The sequence below is a fragment of the Chiloscyllium plagiosum genome, chromosome 9 (assembly GCF_004010195.1).
Source record: "Chiloscyllium plagiosum isolate BGI_BamShark_2017 chromosome 9, ASM401019v2, whole genome shotgun sequence".
Lineage (NCBI taxonomy): Eukaryota > Metazoa > Chordata > Chondrichthyes > Orectolobiformes > Hemiscylliidae > Chiloscyllium > Chiloscyllium plagiosum.
In genome coordinates this window covers 74,107,848-74,130,307 of record NC_057718.1, presented here as the reverse complement: position 1 = coordinate 74,130,307, position 22,460 = coordinate 74,107,848, and the positions used below count along the sequence as shown (strand labels likewise).

At 41.3% G+C, this 22,460-nt stretch overlaps 1 protein-coding gene across 6 annotated transcripts in view; it reads right to left on the bottom strand.

Annotated features, from left to right (window-relative positions):
* Nucleotides 1–22,460, bottom strand: part of snx14 (sorting nexin 14) — a 230,521-nt gene that overhangs the window by 3,222 nt on the left and 204,839 nt on the right. For 4 of the 6 annotated variants that reach the window (XM_043696228.1, XM_043696229.1, XM_043696232.1 and 1 more), the window contains 2 exons: nucleotides 15,233–15,324; nucleotides 7,790–7,846 (listed from right to left, as the gene is read on the bottom strand). In XM_043696228.1, coding sequence (XP_043552163.1) covers nucleotides 7,790–7,846; nucleotides 15,233–15,324 — 149 coding nt within the window. Of the gene's footprint in view, nucleotides 1–7,789; nucleotides 7,847–15,006; nucleotides 15,060–15,232; nucleotides 15,325–22,460 lie in introns of those variants that run through there. The other 2 variants (XM_043696231.1, XM_043696230.1) reach the window with 2 other exon arrangements.

Here is a 22,460-nt window from a genome sequence, read left to right as displayed (position 1 = left end):
AGTCTCTGAAATGTGGCTGGAGTGTTTTCATACCAAATGGCATGACTTTGAACTGATATAGTCCATTTGAAGTTATGAAAGCAGAAGTTGCCTCTGCTCTCTCTGACAGAGATATAGTAGCCTCTGAGCAAGTCCAACTTAGAAACGTAAGTTACTTGTCCCACCTTTTTGACACAGTCCTCCAACCATGGAATTGGATAAGCATTAGTCTTTTTAATGGCATTGATTTTGCGATAGTCCACACAAAACCGTTGGGTACCATCTGGCTTGGGCGCCATGACGATGGGTGAGCTCCAGCCATTGTAACTCACTTCAATTATGCCATCTTGAAACGTGCACTCTATCTCCTTCTGAACCTGTACTTTAGAGGTTTATGCCTATAAGGATGTTGCTTAATCGGAACAGCACCTCCTATATCTACATCATGCACAATTAGGTTAGTACTTCCCAGTCTGTTTCTGCATACCTACCCATGTGATAGTCATAACTCTCAGGTCATTTTGATTTTCTTGTGGAAAGCAATTCAATAATTTATCCCAATGTTCAATAACTTCTTCATTGTCCAATTTGATTTGAGGAATGTCCAATTCAGAAGCCTCTGAACTCTGTTCTTCCTTGTGTGCTGTAATCATTAACACCTGAGCGGCACAGTGGCAGTGGGCGGTATGGTGGCACAGTGGTTAGCACTGCTGCCTCACAGTGCCAGAGACTTGGATTCAATTCCCACCTCAGGCGACTGACTGTGTGGAGTTTGCACATTCTACCAATGTCTATGTGTGTTTCCTCCGGGTGCTCTGGTTTCCTCCCACAGTCCAAAAATGTGCAGGTTAGGTGAATTGGCTATACTAAATTGCCCGTAGTGTTAGGTGCAGGGGTAAATGTAGGGGAATGGGTCTGGGTGGGTGCCTTCGGCGGGTTGGTGTGGACTTGTTGGGCCGAAGGGCCTGTTTCCACACTGTAAGTAATCTAATCTAATCTAAACCTTCTCCTCTTGCTTTCCTTCCCATCAAAATACCTTTTAAACATATTCACATGACACACAGAGATTTCTTCCTGTCTGAGGTCCTTATCAAGTAGTTCACCTCACTCAATTTCCTCTTGATTTGATAGGGTCCACTAAACCATGCTTTTAAAGGCTCACCTGTTACTGGAAATAACACCAATATCTTATCCCCAATTGCAAAATTGCAAATTTGTGATTTCTTATTCACTTCCTGTTTCACTGTATGCTGTGATACTTTTAAATGCTGTCTAGCCAATTCTTCAGCTCTATTTAATCGTTCTCTAAAATTTGACACACAGATCAAATGGGTGGTCTCTGAATTCTGAGTTATTAATTTCTCCTTAATCAATTTTAATGGTCCTCTTACTTCATGCCCAAACATTAATTCAAATAGACTGAATTTGGATAATTCATTTGGTGCATCTCTGATCACAAGTACAACAAATGGAACTCCCTTATCCCAATCATCTGGATAATCCTGACAAGCCCTCAACATGGTCTTTGGTGTTTGATCAATCGCTCCCTGCAATTCTGGATGGTACGCAGTAGATTTGAATTGCTTTATTCCCAAGTTATCCATAACTTCCTTGAATAGTTTGGATGTGAACTTTGAACCTTGATCTAACTGGATTGCTATTGGTAGTCCACACCTAGTAAAAAGAAAGTACTGTGACATTGCATAATGGGATTGCCTCTGGAAATCTAGTCGACACATCCATTATTGTTAATAAATAATTCTTCCCACTTTTTGTCTGAGGTAGGTAACCGACGCAATCAATCAAGATTCTTGTGAAAGGTTCCACAAATGCTGGAATGGGTATTAAGGTGCAGGTTTTATTACTGCCGGTGGTTTTCAGATTAGCTGACATGTGTGACACGTCTGGCAAAATTCAACTACATCCTTGTATATTCCAGGCCAGTAAAAATGTTTTTGTATTTTAGCCAGCGTTTTCCTCACCCCTAAATGACATCCAAGTGGTAGCTCATGTGCCATTTGCAACACCTCCTTTCTATAGCCTACTGGCATAACAATTTGATGCCTATCTCTGCCTATTTCTCATCTGCTTGAAATGTGTGATGGCCTCCATTTCCTCATTAAGACATTATTTATTAAGTAATAACACACAGGGATGCATTCACTCTCCTCTGTAAATGTCTTTTGACATAACTGTTTTACGTTCTCATCTTTCTGCTGTAACTCAATAAGCAAGCAGAGCTAAAGAAACTTGCATGTTTACCTAGTTGCTCCTGTTGTGTCCCACTTATCTGATAAAAGAAAGTCTCAGATAAAGCTATGTCAGCTTCCTTATCTGTGCCTCTTGATCTCTCCTGCTTCAACTTGAGCCTCTGTGACCTTATGATCACATAATCTGGGAAAATTCCTGGATAAGCATTCTTCATTTCTTCAGTTGCCTATGTCTCCACTGGCTTTTCAACTAGAGTAGGCAGAACGCCTACTGATGAATCAGCGATATCATTTGCAAGGACAAATTGTATTCCTGCAGCTGAGAGTTTATCCAGTACTCCTACCACAAATTCTCCGCTCTTTTCTGGACTCTCTAACCTCACTTTACATAACTGAGCATTTGTGTCACCATGAATTCCTGTTACCAGTACCTTTTCTGGCAACAGTTCTTCAGGAGTACATATCTCCTCATCCTTCGGCATTACAGACTGAGGGGATCCTGTGTCCTTTAATATTGTAACCCTTTCCCTGCTACTCCTGGCCTATGTGCATAACCTTTACCCTTGTAGGTATATTTTTTTAAGCAGATCTGGTACTTCCTCTTTTTTCAACCTCTGATCATCTTGTACACCCTGAGGCAGTTGTCTAACTTCCCTCGTGCTTTTTGTTACTAGTCCAACAAAACTCCCAGGCTTGTCTGGTTTTCCTACATTTGGCTTTCTCCTAGCCCACCAACACTGATTTCATGTGGCCCACTTTATTACAATGAAAACGCCGGAGCTTTTTAATTTCTTTGTCCCCCTCAATGATTTATTTTTTACCCTGTGATAAGTTATTCTTATGATCTTCACTGAGATCTATCTTCCCCTTTCCGTGTGAGGATTTCTCTTTGGCCCAATTTCTATCCTTCAAGAACTGAAACTGATTCTAGAAGCCAAACCTCGTTTTATGGACCAGCTCATAATCATCAACCACTTCAGCTGCTAACCTTGTCATTTCCACATGTGTTTGCACTACTTCAGGCAGTGAACTTTTGAATCCCTCCAAAATAATTACCTCTCTAAGGGCATCATAGGTTTGCTCAATTTTTAAAGCTCTTATCCATCTATCGAAATTACTCTGTTTGATCCTTTCAAACTCAACATAGGTTTGACCTGGGTCTCTCCTTAGATTCCTGAAACATTGTCTATAGGCTTCTGCTACAAGCTCATATGCACTTGAAGTGGCTTTTTTCACCTCCTCATACTCTCCAGATACCTCTTCTGATAGTGATGCAAATACCTCACCAGCCCTACCTACAAGTTTTGTTTGGATCAACAAAACCCAATTGCCACTGGCTACTGCTTTTGTTTAGTCACCTTTTCATCAAATTTAGGCAATGTTTGAACATGCTTAAATAGTTTCTCACTAGGCTTCTGACTACCAGGGACTTGCTCATCCTCACTAAGCCTACCATCAGCCTTTATCTCCAGCCTTTTAAGCTGAATTTCCTTTTTAAGTATCAGTTTTTGAAGTATAAAAGCTCTTTCACTTTCTCTTCTGCTGCTCTCTTTTACCCTCTCTGCTGCTTTTAATCGTGATTCAAACTGTTTCATTTCTTGGTTTGGAGATGTGGTGTTCCCCAATAAGCAAATCCCCTTAAAACACAGGTTAAAAAATGGAACAGATGCTTTCAGGTTGAAGTTAGAAGGGCAGGAAGAGAGGGAGCTTGTTCATACAGTCTACTGAACTCCCAACTAGTTCTACACTGAACTGCTCAGCTGATCATTCCCCTTTCATTGTATAGGTCACTTGTAAAATATGCTGAAAATGTGTTGCTGGAAAAGTGCAGCAGGTCAGGCAGCATCCAAGGAGCAGGAAAATCGACGTTTCGGGCATGATCCCTTCTTCAGGAATAAGGAGAATTGACGTTTCGGGCATGAGCCCTTCTTCAGGAATGATCTCCAGCATCTGCAGTCCCCACTTACTTCTAAAATATGACCACTTTTGCCTGAAGTCTCATCTGTTTACATATAAACAAAAAGGCCTCTCAATACCCTTTAATCTGTGTACCAAGCCAGTCTAATCGGAACCGGGAGCATTTTATGACCCTCTGAAAAAAGCAAGGATACAGTATCCTTCAGAAAAGGAACAGCTTTTAGAAAGAAGGGACCAGGTGACAATCACCTCCACTCATATTCCAACTCTTTGTATCCCACTGTTGACAAGTTTACTCCACATTCATCAACTACGATCAAATCACACACTCATAAATAACCTTCACACTAACTAATTTGGTGACTGAAGTATTTCATTCTAATATCGTCCATAATTTTTAATGGTGTATTTAGAATTCCAAATTAGAATTGGGCGGCACGGTAGCACAGTGGTTAGCACTGCTGCTTCACAGCGCCTGAGACCCGGGTTCAATTCCCGCCTCAGGCGACTGACTGTGTGGAGTTTGCACGTTCTCCATGTGTCTGCGTGGGTTTCCTCCGGGTGCTCCGGTTTCCTCCCACAATCCAAAAAAATGTGCAGGGGTTAGGTGAATTGGCCATGATAAATTGCCCGTAGTGTTAGGTGAAGGGGTAAATGTAGGAGAATGGGTCTGGGTGGGTTACGCTTCGGCGGGTCGATGTGGACTTGTTGGGCCGAAGGGCCTGTTTCCACACTGTAAGTAATCTAATCTAATAACTTCGTAAGAGATTTTATTTTTTGGCTTTCTTGCAGATCTAACCAACAGCGATCACCTCTCACATTTGGTGACTCCAAACTTAGTCACAAAGAGAAGTGAAGATGATAGAGGCTGTTCAGCCTAATTAGCTCCACATTACTGAGAATCTACTAATCTCACTTCCTTTTGAATGGCTGGAGATAGTGCCTCTACCATTATCATGGAATTTGCAACTTGCACAAGAATTATTCCCAAAAATCATCTACAACATCGACTGTACTTCTTGCATGTTTCTGTTTATCTACTGTGTCTTTAGGCATTGCTTAAACGTGGTACTAGATTTACCTCAAATTAATATCTTGCATAATCTCAAGGGCACTCTCATTTGAGACTTCCAAAGCTGAAAAGCTTCAATATTGTTGACCTTTCCCTATGACTGAATCATGACATCATCTTAGTTACATTCTGCTGCACAATTTCTGAGATCTGGGTGGTTCCTTGTTCCATAACATGTTACCTGATGGTGGCCATTATCCAACTTCAGTATTGGCCTCTGGCTTATTTTCTACTGATGTGACAAGATAATTCTGTATATTTTATTTTGCTCAGTATTGTTCTGTAAAGCATAAACAATGTTCACTTCCCAATCTACCAAACATAGGTCTTCAAGTATTTTTTTCTTTCAATGTTTAACAGCTTAACTATCACAAATAGAATTCAATGCACGTGCAGACTCTTCCTCGATAGCTTCGTAGGTGGATTTCCTACACTCCAAGTACCTGTGAATTTAACCAACATATATTGCTTTTCTAAATTAAGTTTGAAGAAATCCTAGTATAAATGCTTGTATAATTCTACTCACTCAGCCACCATTCCCTAAATTAACGCCTTTCATATCCTTTTTACAGCAAATGATTTATAACACACCAGGCTTTATTTAAACTTGTGCACAGTAGTTTACCCAGGACTGGAAATCAATGCTGACTTGACATCAACTTAACCTGCCATTTCCTCAAAAAAAATCAACAGGGGTCAACATAACAGGTCTTCAACGTATTTTGGGTGTCCATCACCTAATTATTTTCACATAAATAACTCAAGTTGTTTCAATAATTTCATTTATTTGGTAGTCCAACTATGCCTAATGATTAACATCTCCCATGCTGTAAAATTGAATTATCCAACAAGTTAATAAAACAAAGTTACAGCAAAGTTGGAACTTTGTGTTGACAGCTCTTGAATTATAAGAATTTGCATAATTTAGTATCAACATTTTTTATTCTTTTCTCACAACTGACTACAAATGAAAATTCCTCATCTCTTCAAAGAAACTGCATTCCCTGTTGGGTACTGTTCTCTCTATAAAATTTAAATCTCGCAAGTCAATACTGCTCCCACAGCAGGGGTTCCTTCAGATACTTTTCTTGGAGTTACAAGTAGGAGACAAGATAACTTTGACTTTTACAATGCAATCCCCTTCACCTCATTTCCAAAACTTGCCTTTTTTTAAAAACTACCTCTCTAAATAGTCTAACTCAAACATTGTTTATAATTCCCTACAGTTGATACCTTCTGCAACCTACAGTGTTGAGAAAGAACTCTTCATAGTGTCTGAATTTTATATATTGTTTCTCTGAAGCTCAACTGAGGAACTCCTCATCTTGCCCACTTTTCTCTTCCAATTATAATCTTCAAGCTGTTAAACCCTAAGTTTGGTATCACTCAACCTTAATTCTAATTTATGTCAATTTGCTTTTTAACAAAAGCAGTTGTGTACGGTGGGTCTTGCTCACTGCACGAGTTCCCCGAATGAAAGTTAAAACAATTCCAAGTCTTTGGTCTGTGCTAATGCTTGACCTGCACATATCATGTGACACAGCGTTGTGTAATTTAAGCCTATCCATCTTTTTACGGAGTCCTCGAGTCTTAACATGGTTCATTCCAGTTGTGGCCCAAGCAACTCATGAAATTTATTATGGAAGAATCATGTTGAATCAGTTTGCATTCAGCAGGCTTTTTTTGGTTCAGATAAACTTGGCAGCTAAATCACATCAGTGATTCTAGATCCTTACAATTAAATACTGTAAACTTGTGTTAAAAAGGCAAAGAAATAGCAGACAGTATATGGTGAAGTGGCAGAGAAGAGAAGTAAGTGACATAAGTTACACATTCTAGAGAATGGAGTATATAAAGCCAGTGCAATAAATAATAAGAATGGAGACAGAGTGACACTTTCCAACACAAAAGCTGAAAACAGACAGATTCAGCCAGACGACTCAGCCAGACAATGCAGCCAAGGTCTTACCGTGAGCAATGATATAAGAGATCCATTATTTTGTAACATAGATCTTGTACAATTTATTGTGGTCAGACACAGGGGAAGGAGAGAGAAATCTTCAGAGAGAGGGAGAGTTCAGACATGCAAGATGAAACCGAAGTTTAGCCATTTCAGAGATATATGTAAAATATTTGAACTATATATGTGAAAGCAGTGAGAGAACTTGAGACATATAAGTGGAGAGGGAGCAGTGTTCAGACACACCACAGAATTTACAACAGAAACAGGCCATTTGGACCCTGCAACAGTCCAGTCCAAAACAAATCCGACTGGCCTCTATGTTCTTCTGTTTCAAATTACAGTGGTTTTTCTTGAAAAGATTTGCCTCGCCTTGCCATGTCATGTCAAGGCATTCCACACACTAACAAGATTAAATTTCATTGCTGCCTGTTTTAAATTTGAAACAACAACCTTTTTCTGCTTGCCATCAAACCTTTCAACCTAAAAATGTTCCATTAAAACCTTTACAAGCATTCTAAACCAACAAAATGTTTAAATACTCTCAAAGTTCAAGTAGTACAGATCTGGGAATAGTATACTCAAAACTCTCCAAATTCTGAGAGGCCTATATTGCTCAAACAAATTAGGTGTGCCCAGCTCTGCACTTACCTTATTGAGCTCAGGAAACAGCTCCTGTAGTACTAAGTCCAGCAGTACATATGTCAGCTGAAACACAAGTAAAATAAGTAAATACTCAAACCACATTACTTACTACTTCAGAAAGCTTTTGAAAAAAATATTTGTGACCTTCATTTGAAACAGTTAAAACATAGAACACAGAACAATACGACACAGAATAGGCCCTTTGGCCCTCGATGTTGCGCCGACCTGAGAACTATTCTCAGCTCATTCCCCTACACTATCCCAAAATGATCCATGTGCTTATCTAAGGATTGTTTAAATGTCCCTAATGTGGCTGAATTAACTATATTAGCAGGTAGTACATTCCACGCCCTTACCACTCTCTGCGTAAGGAACCTGCCTCTGACATCGGTCTTAAATCTATCACCCCTCAATTTGTAGTTATGCCCCCTCGTACACGCTGACATCATCATCCTAGGAAAAGGATTTTCACTGTCTACCTTACCTAATCCTCTGATCATCTTGTACGTCTCTATCAAATCCCCTCTTAGCCTTCTTCTTGCCAATGAGAACAGGTTCAAGTCTCTCAGCCTTTCCTCATAAGATCTTTCCTCCACACCAAGTAACATCCTGGTAAATCTCCTCTGCACCTTGTCCAATGCTTCCACATCCTTCCCAAAATATGGGGGCCAGAACTGTACACAATATTCCAAGTGTGGCCGCACCAACAGCAAAATGAAATCACCTCTAGCAATTGTTTTAGGCTTTTTAGTCTCAGCTTCAGGGTGATCTTGCAAAAAAAAGTGAAGCTGAACTTGCAGCATTACCTTAAATACTTGCTTAAGAAATCTTCATACACAGTTGCTTAAGATTAATCAGTCACTGAGGCCTTCAAATCTGTAGTTCACACAGATTACACTAATCATAATGAAGACAAATTTCTTGACCTAAAACCTCTGCCCAGTTTAGTGAAATTCTTTTCACCATGGAAGAAAATGCCAATTTTCCTCCTCCAAAATTATACACTTGAAATCTGCCTGTTTCCATGATTTTAGATTAGATTAGATTACTTACTTAGTGTGGAAACAGGCCCTTTGGCCGAACAAGTCCACACTGACCTGCCAAATAGAATTAGATTTTCTATTTTCCCTAAAATAAAAGCTTTTCAGACATGACATTGACCTCATAATATGCTGTTAAAATATAACACTCCCTCTCTCTACCATTCCCAGCCTCAGACCATTGTGACCTTATATTGCAAGGGTTCTTATTCACCTCTAGCCTTAGACAAACATCAATTTTCACCAGTTAAATCCTGACCTTTCTAGAGTCAAAGTTATCCAGTCACAAATGTCAAACCCTAGTCACTAATTTTAAAACTCTCCTTCGCCTCCAATTTAGGCTGAAAGAGACGAAGTCAACAATGGAAACCTATTGAAACTTTGGCAGAATTTCCAACTCCATCTCCTGTCAATGACAAAAGTAAATTCACACCATACTTTTCTGCTTTACTTTAACAGCTTTGTCTTTGTCATCTCCACACATCATGCTGCATAGCCTCAACTACCTGTATTTTATTCTGTGTAGTCCCAGGAACCTATCAACTACTGTCAATCACCAACACCGGCTTATAATCCATATATATCTTCATTTCTATCCTCTTACTTTGACCCCTTAATGGCAATGGCCCTCATGTCTAACCCCAAATCCTCCAGGAATACACCACTTCTCTAGCTCTAACCTTTGTTCAATGTCATTTCCTTATTTCCCCTAATTTATTGTGTCCCGACTAAAGTGGTCACTGAGAGACCAAGATCTCAGCTGGGGTAAATTAGGGGAGATGGCAGTTCAGTGGTAAAAGCTTATAACACAAAACTCCGGGCAAATGTCCAGTGAAGTGGAGTTTGAATCCCACCATGACAGATGCTGCAGTTTGAATTCAAGTTAGCCTAATCGTGACCATGTAACCATCAAATTGTGAAAACTAAGGGGAGGAAATGGCCTAATGGTACTATCACTGGACTGTTAATCCAGACACCTAGGTAATGTTCCCAGGACCCTGGGTTCAAATCCTGCCCTGGCCATTGGGGGAATTTGGATATTTGTGGGCGGCACAGTGGCACAGTGGTTAGCACTGCTGCCTCACAGCGCCATAGACCCGGGTTCAATTCCCGCCTCAGGCAACTGACTGTGTGCTCCGATTTCCTCCCACAGTCCAAAGATGTGCAGGTCAGGTGAATTGGCCACACTAAATTGCCCGTAGTGTTAGGTAAGGGGTAAATGTAGGGGTATGGGTGGGTTGCGCTTCGGCGGGTCGGTGTGGAGTTGTTGGGCCGAAGGGCCTGTTTCCACACTGTAAGTAATCTAATCTAATCTTCTATTAATCACTTTATTGAGGGAAAGAAATCTGCCATTTTTGCCTGGTCATAAGAAAACAAATCTAGAGCAACGTAGATGACTCTCAACAGTCAATTAAGGATGGGCAAGAATGCTGGTCAAGTCAGTGGTGCCCACAGCCCATGAACAAATAAAAAAAACGTTTGAAAAGAGACAGCTGCAGAGATAGCAGATTAATTGATATGATTTTACAAACTGTTCTGAGTTCTGGAACTGCTCCAATGGATTGGAAGTTAGAAAATTCAAGATGAGAAAGAAAGGAGAAAGAACAGCATGAGATAGAAAAGGAATTCAGAAATAAGTGAAAAAATAAGAATTGAATCTGAATTTCAGACAAGAAAAAGATGAGAAGGAAAGAGCATTTCATAAGGCAGATAGGGAATACTAGCTTAAAATGATGCAGTTAAAAAGAGACAAATGTCGACCAAGGCTCCAATGGGCCAAATCCCAGTCATAATCTAAAGTCTAGAAGGAAAGGTTTGTACAGGCCCTACCAAAATTTGAGGAAAAGGATAAGGTGATATTCTTTATGTCATTTGAAAAAAATAGCAGAACAAATTAGAAGAAAACTGGACATTGCCCATTCAGAGCAAGATTAGATTAGATTAGATTACATTAGTGTGGAAACAGGCCCTTCGGCGCAACAAGTCCACACCGCCCCGCCGAAGCGCAACCCACCCATACATTTACCCCTTACCTAACACTACGGGCAATTTAGCATGGCCAATTCACCTTACCTGCACATAGAACATAGAAGAATACAGCGCAGTACAGGCCCTTGGGCCCTCGATGTTGCGCCGATCCAAGCCCACCTAAACTACACTAACCCACTATCCTCCATATACAAACCGGAGCACACCCACACAGACACAGGGAGAACGTGCCAACTCCACACGGTCAGTCGCCTGAGGCTGGAATTGAACCCAGGTCTCTGGCGCTGTGAGGCAGCAGTGCTAACAGGTACAGCACTAACAGTGCTAACAGGTACAGGTAACAGGTACAGCACTTAAATTTATGGCTCACTGTCTGAGGAAGTTTCAAAGGATTATAGCACTGTTATGCTAAAAGAAAAGACTGTCTTGCATGCATACGAAGTAGGAATTGAAGAGCTGATTGTAATTTAAATGGACAAAGAAAGCTCCAACACAAAGGGATTTGAGAGTCCTATGCATAGATCATACAAATAAAGAACACTCAAGTTCAGTAGGAATTAGAGAGCGCAAATGGAAAACTGGCTTTTATTTCAATGGGAGTGGAATATAAAATTAACAAAGTATTTCTAAAACTAGACCACATCTATAACACTGAACAAGGGGAGGTGATAGCCAAGTAGTATTATTGCTAGAGTATCAATCCACAAATGCAAGTAATGTTCTGGGGACTTGGTTTTAAATCCTGGCATGGCAAATGGTGGCATCTGAATTCAGTAACAATCTAGAATTAAGGGTCTAACGTTTAAACCATTGTCAATCATCAGAAAAAAAATTCTGATTGACTGTTGCCTTTTGGGGAACTGCTGTCCTTAGCTGGTCTGGCCTATACATGACTCCAGACTGAATACAATATGGTTGATTTTAAACATACATTGCTTATAGCTTTCCCTTATTGTGCCTCTTAAAATGCATCACCACACATTTATCAGGATTAAGTTCCTTTTGCCATTGCTCTGCCCAATGTACTAGACCAATATTGGATTGCAGCCGGAGACTGCACTATCAACACTTCATACCGGACTCTTCATTATCAACACCATCAGTTTTTCTGTCATCTGCAAACTTATTAAATATACCTTCTATATTCACATCCAAGTTGTAAATGTACACAGCATTTGATTCCTGAAGAAGGGCTTATGCCCGAAACGTCGATTCTCCTGTTCCTTGGATGCTGCCTGACCTGCTGCGCTTTTCCAGCAACACATTTTCAGCTCTGATCTCCAGCATCTGCAGTCCTCACTTTCACCTGTAAATGTACACAGCAAGGGTCCTAGCAGTGACCTTTGTGGTACACCAATGGTCACAGGTTTCCAATCACAAAAGCAACCTTCCAACTTTTGCCCCCTATTCGCCAGCCAATTTTGGATCCAGTTCTCTAACTTGCTTTGGATCCCATGGGCTCTTAACGTTTAGACCAGACTTCCACATGGCATCTCATCAAAGGCCATATAAACCACATCAACTACACTGCCCTCATCAATATATTTAGTCATATTTTTAAAAAACTGAATTAGAATCAGGCAGGATCTCCCTCCAATAAATCCATGCTGACTATTTCTGGTCAACTTCTGCCTTTCCAAGTACTGTTTAATCCTCTCCTTCAGAATTTTTTCCAATAGTTTCACCACTACTGATGACAGGATAACTGGTCTGTAATTACCTGACCTATCACTGCTACCCTTCTTCAGTCATCTGGCACTTCACCTGTGGCCACCGGGACCCCATCAATCTCCTTCCTTGCCTCTCATAGTAGCCTGAGATACATCTATTCAGGCCCTGGGGTCTATGCCTGTTAAAATATCTAATATCACTTTCTTATTAATTTCAACATGATCTAGAACCTCATCATTCTAACTGAAAACTCCAGCAACAATTTATTTTTCTTTTGTGTGCACAGGTGAGAAATATTCATGAAACACTTCACCAGTGACCTCTTGTTCCATGCAAAATTTGCACCTTTGGTCTCTAGTAGGCCCCACTCTCTCTCTGATAATAAGACCATAAGACATAGGAGCGGAAGTAAGGCCATTTGGCCCATCGAGTCCACTCCGCCATTCAATCATGGCTGATGGGCATTTCAACTCCACTTACCCGCATTCTCCCCGCATAATCCTCTTGCTCTTCATACAAAATGCCTTGGGATTTTTCTTTGTCGTATCAACCAAAGATATTTTGTGGCCCCTCTATGGCCTCCCTGGCTTTTAAGGCTCTGTACCTAACATATGCTTCCTTCTTTTTTATCAAACTCTTTAATATCACTACACATCCAGGGTTCTTCTCCTACATTCTGAACAAGTGATGAATGAGGGACAATGAGGGTAATTTTTTTCAATGCTGTATTACATGTGTCATGTTCACCTGATAATGAAAGACATATAAAGTCACTTTTCAATTTCTTTAAAGATGAAGGTATGGAAAAGAGCACATATTTCCTTTTCTGGAACCATAAATTGAAATGGAAGTTGGACTGCGGTAGCTAAATAAAAACAACACGGGTTGCATATTGTCAAGCTGTGCAATACAATGTTACTTTTAGAATGAATAAAAGGGAGAATTGAAGACCAAGTAGAAGGGATTCTGCCTCATAACAGCCTACTAATTGGTTGAACATTTAAAAACCATAACTGCCAATAGCAGCAAAGAAGAAACATTCAGAGTCTGCAGACAGAAAGAATTCATCCCTCATTTCCTCTGTGCGCAGAGAAGACAGACAAAACAAAAATTCTTCAAAGAACTCATACAAGACCCAAGTTCACCTAATCAGCTCCTGAACTGAAGAACAATCATCACCCTGAAGAAAATAGCAAGTCATCAATACTAAAGTCAAAATAACTAAGCAGTTTCCACCTTATAACTTGGACTTAATGTTTGCAATTTTGTTTATCCCATAGTGGGCGACACGGTGGCACAGTGGTTAGCACTGCTGCCTCACAGCGCCAGAGAGCCGGGTTCAATTCCCGCCTCAGGCGACTGACTGTGTCGCATTTGCACGTTCTCCCCGTGTCTGCGTGGGTTTCCTCCGGGTGCTCCGGTTTCCTCCCACAGTCCAAAGATGTGCAGGTCAGGTGAATTGGCCATGCTAAATTGCCCGTAGTGTTAGGTAAGGGGTAAATGTAGGGGTATGGGTGGGTTGCGCTTCGGCGGGGCGGTGTGGACTTGTTGGGCCGAAGGGCCTGTTTCCACACTGTAACTAATCTAATATGCACTATTTTACCACCCACAGTATGCATATTGAACCATTTATCCTTTGCCTTAATCATGATTGAATGTCTGTGTGTTTCGGGTCTTGAATGGGTGTAGATTAAGTTCTACAAATTAGAAATCCTCTCTATTCACTTCACTTGTTAAAGTTGAGTGTGTTACATTAAGTTTTTTTTGTTTTTGACAAAACCTGGTATGAATTTCTTTTGATCTGAGTAGCAGTCAGTCAGGAAAATTGGTTGTTTTGGTGGGCTCATTGGGATTTTACATATTGACACATTTTGTGATGGCTTGTGAATACTGAGGCATGATTATAAGCACATGCTTTCCAGTTAAGCTATACAAGCACCATATTAAAGGGCACATTATTCCATTCAGCACTTCTCAATCATTGGCCACGCAGAACAGAAGAAGGAAACCTTACATGACAAGTCGTGCTTACTCACCATTAAAGAACTCTTCAGATCACCCATTCTGATTAAGAGTTGTGAAACAAGCAAGAGCAAGTATTTTACCTTCTCAGAGGCCATGACACAGGGAATTCAGTGGCAAGAAGATAAAGATCTTTTCCACTTTTCACATGGGATGGAAGTCATGGGGAGAGGGGCATCATGGGAGTCAAGGGCAAGGGGTAGCTTTCAGAGACCAGTCTTTTGTCCTAGACTATGTCTCCAAATGCTCCCATATTCAGGCAATTAAAGGACCCTTCCCCTCTCCCAATAATTTTGGCAGGTTGGCAGCCAAATATCTTTGTTGGCTGCTTGGGAGGCAGGTAATTGGGGAGTTGAATCAAAACCCTTAAGTGGCAATTAATTCACTACTTAAGAGCTTTGATTGATGATAAGTTGAGATAGCATCCATGGATATTCTCACTCAGCATAATTTTGCTGAGTTGGTGAGGATGGGGAAAGCACCTTTCCAGGGCCAACTCACCCAGTTATTTCCCTTTCTTGTCAGTTCTCGTCATCTCTGGTGAGAGGAAAATTCTGTTCCAGATTTCGAAATGACAAAAATTGCATTAATAATCTCGCATAATTCTGTTCTTAAAAATGCATAAACTAAAAATATTCCACACATTCAGCACTACTGCAATCCTTATATTGTTTGGCAATCTACATATGAAGCAACTTGTGACATTACCCTAAACCCGTGCACATACCTGTTTGTTGAGCACTGGCTGCTGAAGCCCTTCAAATAGTAATCTGACTCCCTCGTACTTTGCTTCCTCTCCAATGCATTTCACAAAAACATCTGCGCAGCAAGGAAAGAGGCATCATTGCTGGAAGCAGTTTTCAAAATAAAACTTGCAATCTTCAGATAGATTTGATACATTTAATAGCACAAAACTACTCAGTCCTCATGGGACTATAATGAAATCTCAGGTTCAATACAAATATATGTTGTCAGCACTTGATTTGTTATACTACTGAGGTTAGGTTGTTTAAATAATCTTGTTTTCTAATTTGAGTTATTTGAATTGGATTCATGCTCAGCATTCTTAATGAACTGTATTGAGAAGGCTGGCTGTGCTGCTCAAGCCAGCCATGCCAGTGGGAGGCATAATGCAGCAGATAGGCACTTTGAGGAAGGCTCATATTAGCCACTGCAAGACAACCCCAGGTGAGTTTCCAGTGACTTTAGTTTGTCTCTGATTTACAACATCTGCAGTTATTTTGAGTTTATTTTGTACCAAGGTCCTGTTAGCTTACCTTGAATGGAATATAAAAACAGAAAATTACTACAGTGAAGATAAACCAACAGTGAACCCATGCCTCCTGGATTTACTTCAAGGAAAGTACTGAGATGAGCATGGCTGAAGGGAAGGTCAGGAACAGCATAAAAGCAAAAGAAAAAGCATACAATGTGCTGAAGATTAGCGGGAAGCCTTTTAAAACCAGAAGGTAACTAAAAATGCAATAAGCGGAGAGAAGATGAGAGTAAGGAATATAAAAAAAATTCAAGTTACTTTTAAAGAAATCAAAAAGATGAGAGAGGCAGGAGTGGACATTGCTACTACTTCAGCTTCATTTTCCAGCGGCCCAATGTGGAAAAATGAAACGGTGGAGGAACTGAATAGGTACTTTGCATCAGTTTTCACAGTGGAAGATACCAGCAACATACCAGAACTTCAAAAGAGTCAGGGGGCAGAGGCAACCGTAGAGGCCACCACTCAGGAGATGATGCTGCGGAAGCTGAAAAGTCTGAAGGCAGATAAATAATCAGACGGGATGGACTACACCCAGAATTCTGAAGGATATAGCTGAGGAAATTGCAAAGACGTTGATGGTGATCTTTCAGAAATCACTGGAGTCAGGAGTGGTCCCATAGCACTGAAAAGTGGCTAATGTAATATCCCTGTTAAAAAGGCAGGCAGGCAGAAGATAGGAAGCTATTGGCCTGTTAGCCTGACCTCAGTTGTTGCTAAAAGTTTAGTGTTCATTCTTAAAAGTAAAATTGTGATGTACTCATAAGTGCACAGTAAAATAGGGCAGAGTCAGCATGGCTATGTCAAGGGGACATCATGCCCGACAAATCTGTTAGAATTCTTTGTGGTGACGACAAGCAATTTAAACAAAGGAGAGTCAGTGGATCTGATTAATTTGGATTTCCAAAAGACCTTTGACACAGTGCTGCAGGGGGATGCTAAATAAGAGCTTATGGTGCTAGGGGCAATGTAGTGGCACAGATAGAGGATTGTCTGACTAGCAGAAGGCAGAAAATAGAAAAGAGAGATAGAGAGGTCTTTTACAAGATGGCAACTGGTGATAGTGGAGTTCTGCAGGGATCAGCATTGGGGCCACAACTACTCATGTTATACGTTAACAATCTGGATGAAGGAACAGCGGACATTATTGATAAAGTTTGCAGATGACACAAAGACAGGCGAAGCAACAGATAATGGAGAGGAGAGTGGGCAAATAAGTGGCAGATCGAATACATTGTGGGAAAGTGTGAGGTTACGTATTTTGGCAAAAAGAGGAGAGGCATAGAGTATTTTCTAAATAGGGAAAGTCTTCGGAAATCTGAAGCACAAAGGGACATAGGAATCAGAGTTCATGAACCTCTTAAGGTTAACATGCAAACTTGGTTGGTAGTTAGGAAGGCAATTGAAATTAATGCCAAAATTGCACAAGGACTAGAAGACAAGAGTAAAGATGTACCGCTGATCTTTATCAGGCTCTGGTTGGAATATTATGAACAGGAATGTTGTGCTGTCATTGGAGAAGATCCAGAGAATATTTACAAGATGATCCTGGGGATGAAGGGCATGTCGTATGATGAATGGTTGAGGATTCTTGTTCTGTACTCCTAGTTTAGAAAGATGCAGGGAGGAATTCTTTGAAACTTACAAGATATGCAGAGGCCTGGATAAAGTGGACATGGAGAAGATATTTCCACCAGGAGGCGGCGCTAGGGTCTGGGGACACAGCCTCAGAGTGAAGGGAAAACCCTTTAGAACTTAGATCATGAGTCATACAGTCATAGAACTATACAACATGGAAACAGGACCTATGGTCCAACTAAACCTGCCACCAGATGTTCTAAATTAATCTAGTCGCATATGTCAGCATTTGGCCCATATCCCTCTAAACCCTTCTTATTCATATATACATCCAGATGCTTTTTAAATGTTGTAACTATGCCAGCCCCCACCACTTCCTCAGACAGCTCATCCCATACACGCACCACTTTCTGTGTAAAAAAAGAACCCTCTTAGGTTCCTTTTAAATCTTTCCCCTCTCACCTTAAACCTGTGCTCTCTGGTTTCTAACTCCCAAAATCCTGGGGAAAGACTTTTGCTATTTACCCTACCCATGCCCCTCATGATTTTATAAACCTTCTTAAAGTCACACCTCCACCGCTCCAGGGGAAACAGCCTCCACCTATTCAGCCTGTCCCTATAGCTCAAACCCTCCAACCCTGGCAACATCTTTGTAACTCGTTCCTGAACCCTTCCAAGTTTCACAACATCTTCCGTGTAGCAGGGAGACCGGAATTGAACACAGTATTTCAAAAATAACCTAACCAATATCTTGCAGGGATGCAACATGACCTCTAAACTCAATGCACTGATTTATTTAGCTGTTGGTGAATCTGTGGAGCTCACTGCTGCAGGAGGCCAAGTCATTGAGTTTATTTAAGGCAGAGATAGATAGGTTCTTAATTAGTAAAGGGATCAAGAGTTGCAGGGAGAAGGCAGGAGAATAGGCTTGTGAAACATGCCAGCCATGAGGTCCAAGCAGACTACATCAAATGCATTGCCTCAACTACACGTATGATCATCTCAATTCAATCAAGTTGGTCAGACAAAATAATGCTCACTGCTCTTGCTTAATTCAGTCCTTCAGAACTGTTTCTAATAGGTTCCCCACCACCAAGGTTAGACTGGTTGACCTGTAGCTGCGTAGTTTATACCTTGCTCCCTTTTTGAATATGTCTGACATCCAGTCCTCCGGCACTTGCCCTGTGGTCAGAGAGGAATTGAAAATTTTTGCAAATGTCCCTGCCATTCCTCCTTTGACTCCTCAACAACCTAGGATCATCCAGCCCTGGAGATTTATCTATTTTTAAGCCTGCCAGACCACTCAGAACCTGCTCTCTGTCTATATTATTTTAAAAAATATCATAGACCTTCTCCCTTGTCGCTCTCACTAGTGAACACCAGCACAAAACAATCATTTAAAACATGAATATGTAACCTCCAGGTCTGAATGGAGATGCTAGTTCAGGGATAAATATTGCCCTGGTGATAAGGAAGAATCCTGCCCTCCTCTTTGAAATAGCACCATGAAGTTCCTTTGTGTCCAACTGAAAGGGCAGATGGGCCTCAGTTTACATTTGAAATGAAATGTTATCATCTCTGATCGCATAGTACCTTAGGTGCTGCACTGGATCATGAGTGGAGATTTTCTGCTCACGTCTCTGAGGTATTCAAGCAAAGTATTTAAGTCGGTGATATGCCAGCAAAGTTTAGATTAGATTCCCTTCAGTATGGAAAGACGCCCTTCGGCCCATCAAGTCCACACTGACTCTCCAAAGAGTAATCCACTCAGACCCACTTCCCTACCCTACATTTACCTGTGACTAATGCACCTAACACTATGGGCAACTTAGCATGGCCAATTGACCTGACCAGCACATCTTTGGGTTGTGGGAGGAAACAGGAGCACCCAGAGGAAATCCACACAAATACGGGGAGAATGTGCAAACTCCACGCAGACAATCGCCCGATGCTGGAATTGAGCCCGGCTCCCTGGCACTGTCAGAGGCAGCAATGCTAACCACTGAGCCAACGAACCGCCCTAAGATTTAAAGTTCAAAATACTGGTTCGTGAAATTGTTTGTAAACTCAGAATTAATTGAACGCTGGCAACTTATGCAACACCAGGTTACAGTCCAACAGGTTTAATTGGAAGCACTCGCTTTTGGAGTGCTGCTCCTTCATCAGGTGGTTGTGGAGGACACAGTTGTCAGACAGAGGGTAAATTCTGTGTCATACAATTGTGTCCTCCACAACCACCTGATGAAGGAGTAGCACTCCAAAAGCTATTGCTTCCAAATAAACCTGTTGGACTATAACCTGATGTTGTGTGATTTTTAACTTTGTACACCCCAGTCCAACACCGGCTTCTCCAAATTATGCAACTTATGCAAGTGCATTTCTTTCCAGAGATATTGTTTTAGTTTTTTTAGATGCAAAGTGCTTTCTTTAGAGACACAATAGTTTGAAGAAAAACGGTGGCCCAGTGGTTAGCACAGCTGCCTCACAGCGCCGGAGACCCGGGTTCAATTCCCGCCATAGGCGACTGACTGTGTGGAGTTTGCACGTTCTCCCCGTGTCTGCGTGGGTTTCCTCCGGGTGCTCCGGTTTCCTCCCACAGTCCAAAGATGTGCAGGTCAGGTGAATTGGCCATGCTAAATTGCCCGTAGTGTTAGGTAAGGGGTAAATGTAGGGGTATGGGTGGGTTGCGCTTCGGCGGGGCGGTGTGGACTTGTTGGGCCGAAGGGCCTGTTTCCACACTAAGTAATCTAAGTAATCTAAATCGAAATCAAATCATCCCAAAACGTGAAACATAGGCAGAAACTAATACACAAAAATAATCTTGTGCTTATATGGTTCCAGTGTACAAAAACTTTGTTATCAAATAGTCAAAATGAAAATACTTATAAGCAGTAAGAAACAAGATTGGCTTAAACATCAGTTCTGCCCCCCTCCCCTCCTCCCCCATGACAATGGATTAGTCAAATAAAATGCCTTTCAAATAACCGACTAAAAATTAAAAGAATGTGGGGAAAAAGATGAACATGGGGGAAAGACCAGTCATTTGAGCCCACTCGCTATTTAATATGATCATGTGATAAAACACTTCAATGCCTTTCAACAACACTACCCCTACAACCATTTGCGCCATTGATAATCAAAATCTATCAAGCACTGAGCTTCTCAGTCCTCTGGGATGCATAATTCCAAAGATTTACCATCCCCAGAATAAAAATAAATTCTACTCATCCCAGCCCTAAATCCTTCTCATTTTTAGTGGGCGGCACGGTGGCCAGAGAGCCGGGTTCAATTCCCGCCATAGGCAACTGACAGTGTGGACTTTGCACGTTCTCCCCATGTCTGCATGGGTTTCCTCCGGGTGCTCCGGTTTCCTCCCACAGTCCAAAGATGTGCAGGTCAGTGTGGAGGACACAGTTGTCAGACAGAGGGTAAATTCTGTGTCATACAATCACCCATAGTGTTAGGTAAGGGGTAAATGTAGTGGTATGGGTGGGTTGCGCTTCAGCGGGTCGGTGTGGACTTGTTGGGCTGAAGGGCCTGTTTCCACACTAAGTAATCTAATCTAATCTAATTTAAACTGTGCCATCCCATGGTCAAGTCTGGTGAACCTTTATTGCATTCCTTTCATGGTAATAATATTTTTTCCTGAGATAAGGAAACCAAAACTGGACACTGTACTCCAGGTGTGGTCTAAACAAATTCCTGCACAATTGAAGCAAAACTTTACTACTCCATACTCAAATCCTCTTGCAAAAGGGCTGACATTCCAATAGCTTTCCAATAGTTTGCTGCACGTATATGTTCATCTTCAGTGACTTATTGACAAAGACACCAAAGTCCTGTTGCACATTTACACTTTTTAACTTCTCACCATTTAAGAAATGCTCTTATCACTGTTCTTTCTACCAAAGTGAGTAAGATCACATTTTTTCACATTATATTCTATTTGTTATGTTTTCCTCCCAATGACTATACCTTAGAATCATCTACAACTTTCTCACAACACATTCTCGCATTGCATTGCAAATTTGAAAATATTACATTTGGGCCCCATGTCCAACACATTCTAAAGAGCTGAGCGTCAAGCCCTGATCCTTATACAACCCACTTGTCACAGCATGGCAAAAATGACAATGGCACATTCATTCCAACTGTGTTTTCTGCCTGTTAGCCAATCATAAATCCATGTCAGTACATGATCTCCTAGACCATCCTGACCAGATATATCCAAGAACCCTGCAACAGGCTAGAGAAGAAATTGTAGGGGCCCTGGCTGATATTTTTGCATCACTCGTTAGCCACAGGGGAGGTCCTGGAAGACTGGAGGGTAGCGAATGTTGTGCTCTTATTCAAGAAGGGCTACAAAGAGAAACCTGGGAACAACCAGTAAGTTTAATATCTGTGGTAGGTAAGTTAATTGAGAAGATTCTGAGATAAGATATACATGCATTTCGAAAGATAGGGTTTGATTAGTAGTCACCATTGCTTTGTGGGTTGGAGATCATGCCTCTCAAATTTGTTAAGAGTTCTTTGATGAAGTAACAAGGAAGGTTGATGAGGTCAGGGTGGTAGACATCAGTTATATGGATTTCAGTAAGGCTCTTGATAAGATTCCACATGGTAGGCTGCTCTGGAAGTTTAGATTGCATGGAATCCAGGGGGACCTGGCATATTGGACATACAGTTGGCTCGATGGTAGGACGCAGAGCGTAATAGTGGAAGGATGGTTGTCGGACTAAGGCCTGTGACTAGTGGAGTGCCTCAGGGGTCTGTGCTGGGCCCATTGCTGTTTGTTATTTTTATCAACGATTTGGATGAGAATGTACAAGGTATGATTAGTAAGGTTGCAGATGAGACTAAAATAGGCGTATTATGGACGGTGAGGAAGGTTATCAGAAATTGCAGCAGGACCTTGATCAGCTGTGGAAGTGGGCCAAGAAATGGATGAGAATGTACAAGGTATGATTAGTAAGGTTGCAGATGAGACTAAAATAGGCGGTATTATGGACGGTGAGGAAGGTTATCAGAAATTGCAGCAGGACCTTGATCAGCTGTGGAAGTGGGCCAAGAAATGGCAAATGAAGTTTAATATAGATATGAGTGA